This window comes from Danaus plexippus, unplaced genomic scaffold (assembly GCF_018135715.1).
Source record: "Danaus plexippus unplaced genomic scaffold, MEX_DaPlex mxdp_56, whole genome shotgun sequence".
Classification (NCBI taxonomy): domain Eukaryota; kingdom Metazoa; phylum Arthropoda; class Insecta; order Lepidoptera; family Nymphalidae; genus Danaus; species Danaus plexippus.
The window spans coordinates 70,082-79,365 of NW_026869876.1; the positions used below are offsets into that span (position 1 = coordinate 70,082).

Genomic DNA, 9,284 nt, shown 5'->3' on the forward strand with positions numbered 1-9,284 from the left:
CAAGACATATCAATTTAACTTTTTAATAAGAAAAAGAGGAAAAGTTTTTGCAAATTAATATTTATTAGTATTTTTAAGCTTTTTAATTTGCATATATCAAAGAAAATCCAATGATCAATTTTGCTAAGCACAACAAAATGACGTTGAAAATAGTATCTCAGAATTTCATAAATTTAGCTGTGACAATATAAATTTAATATCTTTTGATTTGAAATACATAAATTAGAATTGTTATGGAAAAAAAAAGGTTTTTTTATTATTTTTTGATTCCCAAATTTTTATTCAGCTTTATTTGGTTTTTTCTGTCAAAAAACTGGAAACAAATCAGTGAAACCGATGTAATCATAACCATTTGTGTTGCATTATGTTTTGTGAGCTATGCTTACATCAAAAACATATTGACTCTGGGTGCTGTATTATTGATTTTGTTTTTTTCAATTATTATAAGCATAACAAGTTTAGCATATCTGTTTTTATTTTTGGGAAGTTTCATGATTGTAATGTTGGTTTCAAAAATAAAAAAAACAATTAGTAAAAACCCTCCACAGAGACGGCACGCAGTACAAATTTTTTGCAACATTGCTTGTGCCGTTTGGATTTGTACCATACAGATTTGCGTCATTGGCGTTGGAAGATATCAAATTAAAGCACGAAATTTGGAAAAATTTTACCAGGTGTGCAACTTGGCTATCTTAGGAAATTTAGCTTGTGCGATTGGTGATACTCTTGCTTCAGACTTGACCGCTTGCTATACTCATGCACCCTATTTGATAATATGTCCATGGAAAAAAGTTCCGCCTGGAACGAACGGTGGGGTGTCATTGTTAGGAACAGCTTTTAGTTTCCTTGGAGGGTTTTGTGTAGGCTCAATATATTATTTAGGAATACTAGTTTATCCAACATATTATGAAAATTTATTTGGATATAGTTTTTGGAAATTGAGCTTAATTTGTGGAATCTTAGGTATAATCGGAAGTTTTATTGATTCAATCCTTGGTTCCATATTTCAGTACTCATTTTATAATATATTAACGAAGAAAATAGAAAAATCAAAAAACAAAGACAATATATGGATAAGTGGTAAAGATATTTTAGATAATGAATCAGTGAATATGATAGCAGGATACATAACTGCACTATTGTCTAGATTTTTTAGACGAAAGTTATACGCCTGAATATAATCACCAAATTTGACCAGATCTCTTTTAAAGTTAACAATCATTAATATGACGGTTTTCGCATAATTACAAATTTAATTTATAAGATGTTGGACTTGAATGGCTTCTTTTCAAAGTATGGTGTTTTTCACATTGAATCAAATCTTTCAAAATTTCGAGCTCTTCATATATAGAAATTTTTCTTGATCCATAGAAAGCTGGCAAGTCCAAAAATTTTTTTAACATCTTATTTTGAGATTCCAGTCTAGCTTTCACTTTAGCATTCTCAGAATTGTTGTTTCCGTTACAAATTTTAATTTCTTTGTTTGCCATTTAATTATTCAAATAATTAATGGTTATAATTGTAAATTAAAAAAAAAAAAATTCTTAGTAAATTTTCAAGTAGTAAAAACAATTTATTTATTTCTTAAAACTGACCAAAAAACTTCTTTTATATTTCATTTTTGATTGCTCGCGAGCGGTTTGTTTTTTTTCAAACTTCTTCTTATTCATTTTTTTAAAAGAATTTCTAAACTTGGGATTTTGCCTCAATTTTTCCTTCATTGATTTTTTTTTCAATTTATTAATCTAATATATTATAAAAATTGATTGACGCTTACTTCTGCAGCTGTAAGAACACCTTTAGAATCACTAGGTTTTCCAACTTTTACCAACCCATGCGTTATAGCTAATTGTTTTTTTGCTTTTCTTTTCTCTTTCGCGTTTATATTTTTATCTGAATTAATTGCTGCTACTAAAATAATGGTAATTGCATTTTATTGTCAAACCTTTTTTATCAAAATCATGTTTATCCATTACGTCAGGTTCATTAGTGGCTGACTTAGAGCTTATTCTACTTTTAAAGATTTCCTGTTCTCCAGTTTTTTGAACACGGTATTGCGTTTTATTCATCCACTTATCATACAACCCAGCTTTTTTAAATTCGCCTCTAAACCCAAAAACAAATATTCATGCTTGTATATTAACCTGACTATAACTCCTGCTTCATTACGGCGTTTAATTTGTTTATTACTCAATACTTTTGACGATTTGCTATCAACGAGTGTAGTTCGATATTTTTTGGTTTGAGGATTCCACCTAATAAGCTATGGTTTATTGTATAATTACTTATTAACTAATTTAGGTTTTAGGCTACACAAATAATCATCGGGATTTAGGTTCAACTTTGCATCCAGTAAATTATTTGGTGAAGTTGTCTTTGAAGTTTGTTGAATTTTTTTCTCATTCCAATCAAATACGTTGGCAGTATTTTCTTGTGCTAATACCAGTGAGTTTTGACTTGATTTAGGATCAATATCTTTATAAGCTGAACTCGCTAAAAAAAAAAATACAGTATTACATAATAATATAATGGTATTTTTTTTTTCGTTATATACTTACGTTGATTACTTTCTTTGAATAAATTTGAGCCATTTTTAATTGGTTTGCTTTGAATCACTTTAAAATGATTCTTATCAGTTTTTGATGTTACATTAGTAAGCAACCTTTTTTGTAGGTCTTGAAAAATGAGCGACTGAGCTGGTTCATCATCTTGGAAAACAGGGTTAATTGAGCTCAACGGTAAAATAAAGTCTAATATTTGCTTGGCACGAGTGATAGACTGTTTTGATGAAACTTGTTTTATTTTATTATATTGAATGTATGCTTTTAAAATTAATGAGTACTGTTTCTCAAGTTCACAATCTTCCAGTGCTTGTCGCACAAATTCAGTATCATAAGATAAAGATTTTAAGGAACATAATAATGCTTTTTGATTTTTACAATCTTCTGAATTGTTCATATTTTCCAATTTGAAGCCATTGAACACAGAAAGCTCCATTAAATGAGGTAAGTCTTCTCGAGTTGTAAACGAAATCGCTAGTCCCTTTCTACAATAAATAAACAGGATTCAATTTATTACCTTCCAGCACGTGCTGTTCTTCCAACTCGGTGTGTAAAGAATTTCGTTGAAGTTGGGAAGTCAAAATTAATAACAACTCCAACTTCAGGAATATCTAACCCACGAGCAGCTATATCAGTAACTATTAAAACTTGATTAATTTGTTTTCTAAATTTTGTTAAATTTTCTAATCGGGCTTCCGCGTCCATCGAACCATATACTGTAGACGCAATTATTCCGATTTTCTTCAATAAGTCATTAAAAAATTCTACATGATATCTAGATGCTACAAATATGATAACACCCGGTGGAAGTTGCATAGATTTTGTAAGAGAGTCGTTAAGTACTAATTTTCGTAAAATATACGTTAAAGCTGCAACTTTCTCAGTTGCTCTGATTTTTTAAATAAACGATTCATAAATAACTCACCGAACATAGAGAAACCACATATTCAGATCTGGTGATAAAGCGTTTTCTGAATCCATGCTCACAAAACTTGGATATTTGAGTCCAAGTCGTGTGAATTCTATTAACGCGTCCGGTAGTGTTGCAGACATGCAGATAATTTGTTTATTGTTTGGTATCTTAGAGAATATAAACTCAATTTGCTCTCCCATTCCTAGTTCGAATAATTGATCAGCTTCATCTAGCACAACTGATTCAACTCGAGTCAAATTAAGATCAATTTCAACAATGTGTTGCATGAATCGACCAGGACAAGCTATAATCACATCAGGATTTAACGATAAATTTTCAAACTGATTTGTCATACTTGCACCGCCAACTATTGTACATATTTTTATATCCGTGAAACGGCATAATTGTTTGGCAAATTTTTCGATTTGAAATGCTAATTCCCTGGTAGGCTCAAATATAATGCTTCTTATACCTACAGTTTTACAGTGGCCATTTAGATTGTGGAGAATTGGAAGAAGAAATGCTGCAGATTTTCCACTGCCAGTTCGTGCCATTGCAACTAAATCTTTTCCTTCCAAAATAATTGGAATACATTTTCGCTGAACTGGAGTTGGTAATTTGTAGCCAAATTTCAATGCAGATTTTACTAAATTGCTATTCAATCCCAGCTTTTCAAACGGGTTTAAGGCTTTTTTTTTTGTTTTATTTTCTTTCTGTAAAGAACTATTTAATATACCAACATCTTCATGTTCTGGAACTAAATCAAATATCATTTTGATAAAAGAACTGAGTATAAATCAGATTTTATGACAAATTTTATAGCTGCTTATTCAAAAGCACATGTTAATTTAAAATTATAACATAATCGGGTAATTGGCCTATAAATCCGGTTTATTTCTTAAAATTTGCAAAATTTGTACATATTATCTTAACAACTAAGAATTCGAATAATCTGGTCTAATTGAATTAAAAAAAAAAATTTCCATAAGTTAAATTACTTGCAACAAATATTTTCATATATAAAGTTAAATGTCCTATAAATTATTCTTTAATCAATCAAATGACAAAAGCGTTATGGTTTTAATGTATTATATATATCTAACATGGTAATATAATTAATCAATATTATTCAAATAAGGAAATAAGCTGTATACATGCAGTCTTTTTTTTGAATGTATTTAATAACTTTGAACAACGCTGCATAGTTTAATTATATTGGAGCTACAGTTTTTCATAATTAAACTGAAATGTTAAATCAAAAAACTTAATGTGACGCAATAAGTATTGTAAAAGATTATCTATTTGATTGAGTTTGGATTGGAATAAAGTAAAGTCTTCTTTGTAATATCTACAATGCCATTCAATTAAAATATTTTATACTTCAGTCGGGTTTCTCTGAACTCAACCAAACTTTCACACTTTGAATTAAGATATGGATCATAGTAGATATTTTTTTTTTTTTTTAAATTCTCGTTTAATTCATTATTTGAACCTTTATAAGTTATGTTCAATAAACATATACGCTTACACTCCCGAGTTTCCGCTTTGTTATATAAAGGTGGAATTGAAGAATTTAAAGGGTGATCGAAATTAACAAAAAAAGTCATATATTTTGATGTCACCGGTTCTTCTTCGCTGGAGTTTATTGTTTGGGTATTAGTTTTATTTTGAATAATCCTGTCTGATGCCCAAGAAATGTATAGAATCATACTTCCGTTCCAACTAGAATAAATTAACTCAATTTTTGATCTTACATAGAATTTGAAGATTTCAAAGTTGTCTCTTTTTTCCAAGTACTCTAAAATCAAAGTTTCCAAATATATTATTTAAAGTACTTCTGTTGATTGCGTTGCTATTTTTTTTGAATTTTCAAGCTCAATTAATGCAGCTTTTTTCAAATGTTCCTCTTGGGAAATTAAAGCTTGTCCTTTTACTTTTGTAGACGGTGTAGTATACGATATCATTTCTGGACAAGCAGGTGCAGGAGGGCAAGGTCGTGCTCGAGTTGAGGCTTTTACCTTGGGGTTTTTTTTCAATGGATCGTTGTAAACCTTTCTTCTTTTGTTTTGGATTCTTTCTTCCTAAGATAAGATAACTGAAAGAAATATTATACTTGAGTAATTTTTTTTTCTGCAGCGTTTATGACGTCGGTATCGGATTCTTCTGAAGACGTTTTTTCGAAAAAATCTGAATCCGCGTAATCTCTATAATGAGCTTCATTGTCAGTATACCAATCTTCATCTTGGTTCTCTTCTTCCCAAGTTGCATGTCCCCAAAATTCTGCGTCATTCATGGCATCTTCACCAATCAGTTTTTTCATTCTGTTAATATATATGAACCCAAAAGTTTTAAGCACCTCTTTCCACGAGTATCGCGGATCGGTAAAACTCGTTGTTCAGGCTCAACATCCGATTCTGAAAACTCAATGTCACTCGGTATGCTAGAATCTGACGATTCTGAGGAATTGGATTCATTATTGGACGTTTCAGAGTCTTGAGTGTTAGCAATTGTCATTATAATGACTATTCCAGTGAAAAACTTTCCATGCTTTTGATTATAATTAATATAATTATATTTTGTACACGTTACTTTAATTTAAAATTGTATATTTTTTTTTTAAGTCTGCTATACCATTGGATTGCCTAGTATAATGATTTTTGTTAAATGAACATATCAAGCAAAAATGAATCAACTAATTTGTATAAAAATGAAGATTATGAATTATTGTTGAGTCGCATAGAGGCTTTAGAGTGTGAAAATAAAATACTATTGACTAATATTTCATGTAATATATATTTTGTATACATTCATGTAGCAATATATTCTAATTACAAAATTATAATTGATCAGCGTGATGCTACTATAAAAGATTTGCTGAAAAAGTTAGAACAGGTAAATTTAGAGGAAAAAATTTAATATCTTTTAGAAACGATAAAACAGTATAAAATTAATACAATGCTACAGAAAAAAGATTTGAAATCTTCTAAAAAAGAAAATTTCTTTCAAATTAATCAAAATTCTTTAGAATTGATTTATTTTTATAAAAAATTATCTAATAGTATTATATCGAACTATCTATTTAATGAGCCCGGAGTTGTACTTTATTTACTTCAAATGCTTCCAGAATCTTTAAAAAATGTCATATTTCGTTTACTATTTATAACTGAGCCGATTAGGTGGCAACCAATTGTTATATGGTTCAATTATAATCGAAAAATTGCATTTGAAGCTATAGCTAAGTTGAGAAGTTTAAGACTACTATGTGTACAAAAAATCAACGTTATTCCTAAAGACTTTAAACCCGCAGAAAAAAGTGATTTTATTGTAAGCTCACAGGGCCAAATGCAAAGTGATTCTGGCTCGGCTATCACAACTGTGAATAAAAAACTTGATGAAAATCAAATAAAATACCAGTTATCTCCGGGATTTAAAAGCAGTTTGCTTAAAATTTTACAAAGCCCCTATTCTAATACGACAAACACAAAGCATGTGAAACACGTACCCACACAATCCCAGCTTCATTCCCATGCATCTAAACAATGGAATTTTGTAAGTATTTATGAATTTAACAATAATTTAAATAGATATTAGAATCTGTATTAAATGGTCAACACAATTTCTCTGAGAATAATAAGTTATGTAAAGAACTGAGTCTAGTACTCAAGCAATTAAATTTACAATATCAACAGAACAGGTAGTCTAATTTACATTTGCAATGCATATTCGCGCTATATCTGAATACTTAAAATTTGATTTGTAGAAAGTCTTCAAGTGATGATGTTTTTAATGTTACGTTTAAATGGCTCTATCAAAGTATCAAAAGTCAAGCTCTTTCTCTTTGCATCAAATATTTAGAACTAGTGCATATGGGTTCTATTGTAGCTGAAAATTCTCCTATAAGAAACTTGGAAAATGAATCTAAAGCTGATATTATGATCAACTCTAATTTAACAGCGTCTAATTTTACAAAACAAGCGGCTGAGGTTTTGGCTTTTCTATTCACTATAGCAGAATCTCAAATTGGGCAGGTAATATTAATGCAGAATACCTTGCATTTCATCAAAATTCTATACAATTATTTTCAAACAGTTATGTAGCGTTTCAGCTTTGTATCCTTCTCAAAAATTATTCTTGAATTTTGCGTATTCAATAGGAATGATTTGGATGCGGAAGCCAGAATCTGCAAAACATTACTGTACTACTCCATTAGCGAAACTTTTGCAATATTCACAATGTAAATTTAACACCATTTTTATTATAAAATAGCGTCCGAAACTTCTAATTTTATTACTTCAATTATTTCCAATATAGCTTTAACTGGAGATAAATTTACTCAATTACCCGAGCTTCAACTTCCAAGAAACTACTATTCAGAAACATGTCAATCACTTTCAACCAGTCAAAATGAAACTTCTTTGTCTCAAGAAACTGGTGTAATAGTTGAATCTAATTTCAAAGTATTTGCATACAACCCTAATTCTATCATATCGTCTTTAGTTGGTATAAAATATTTTTTTAATATTACAAATAGCTAAAATTTGTGAGGTCTGTGTTATAACACCAACTTTAATGATTGGTGTTTTAACAAGAGAAACTCTCCGAAAAGCGTACAAAGTTGGTATCAGTGCTGCTGATGTGATTAGTTTTTTTGTAACGCATAGTCATCCTCATGTATTTGTCAAAGCTCAATTGACAAGTAAGTTGGTCAAATAAAATTATTTTATTATATGGAAACAAATGTGAACTCATTTTATAATTTAGAAAAACCAATCCTACCTGAGAACGTTGTTACTCAACTATGTATATGGGAAGAAGAAAAGGAAAGAGTGAAAATGTACCGTGCCTGTATATTAGAATTCACTAAAGAGCAAGAACTCAATGTGTTCCCGTCTGTTGTATCTAGGTGCATGGATTCCATCATAACTCATTCAGAATGTCCTAGTAATACAAACTTGGAATCTAAAGAGGTAATATCACATAAATTAGTTTGCAATTTTGTAATAGTTTATTGAATGGAAGTCTAATATTATGCTATCTTTAAAAAGTAGACTACATTTACAGCATTTCAACAATCAAATATCTGCTCCAACAATAGCAATTTATGCAGAAGCTAAAGACAAAGTTACCAAAATTATACATGCTGCTTTACGAGAAATGCATTAAAATCTAGTATATTACAACCTTATTTAAAATAATGAAATAATCCAGTATGGTTCAATTTTGTTCTCTTTAAAAATGTTTACTTTCCAAAATAATAATTCCCCAGAATAAAGATTACTTCCCAATAATTTGAACTGGTTTCTTTTGTAGTTACTTAATGAAACAGTTGTTAAATGCAACCTAAGAGAAATAATCATGAAAGTCAACTACTTTGATTGGTTATGCTTTAGTTGGATTTCTTTGAATAGTGTCAGTTCTTCTTCATTATTTCTGTTATATACATAAATTTTTCCATTAACAGTAATCAAAATCAACAAAGTATTGTTGCTGAAAAATTTCATGTAGAAGAAATGAGAGGTTTTTTTTAAAGGTTTAGGAATATTCACATATTGATATGTTACAGTCTGCTCATTAGCTTCAATCATAAGAATTTTTTTTCTAAATATCAAATTAGATATAACATGATTACTTCATTGATAGAGCATACACTTTGGAGTAATTTATATTTTGGTTTTTCAACTATTTGATATTAATTTACAATAAATTTATCATACTTCATAATTGTTTCCCTTAATTTGTGTAAACCAAAGATGATAAAGGTTACTGTGATTATTATGATAAACCTGTGGTAACAATTTAACTCTCTTTTA

General features: G+C 29.4%; 1 protein-coding gene across 1 annotated transcript; it reads right to left on the reverse strand.

Moving 5' to 3' along the window:
• Window positions 1-2,281: 2,281 nt before the first annotated feature.
• LOC133320754 (uncharacterized) lies at window positions 2,282-5,794 on the reverse strand. The gene is made up of 7 exons (XM_061529348.1): window positions 5,706-5,794; window positions 5,409-5,569; window positions 3,487-4,183; window positions 3,079-3,450; window positions 2,940-3,046; window positions 2,559-2,708; window positions 2,282-2,493 (listed from the first exon to the last, which is right to left on the reverse strand). The coding sequence occupies exons 1-7, from the start codon at window positions 5,792-5,794 to the stop codon at window positions 2,282-2,284; spliced, it is 1,788 nt and encodes a 595-aa protein (XP_061385332.1).
• Between the last annotated feature and the right edge of the window lie 3,490 nt (window positions 5,795-9,284).

What these genes read in the sequence shown, in the direction of transcription:
- LOC133320754 (XM_061529348.1), bottom strand. Translation starts at nt 5,794, where the DNA reads ATGAAAAAACTGATTGGTGAAGATGCCATGAATGACGCAGAATTTTGG. An exon ending in GAGAACCAAGATGAAGATTG is followed by an intron (nt 5,570 to 5,705) that starts GTATACTGACAA and finishes TATTTCTTTCAG; the next exon opens with TTATCTTATCTTAGGAAGAA. An exon ending in ATTCAAAGAAAGTAATCAAC is followed by an intron (nt 2,494 to 2,558) that starts GTAAGTATATAA and finishes TTTTTTTTTTAG; the next exon opens with CGAGTTCAGCTTATAAAGAT.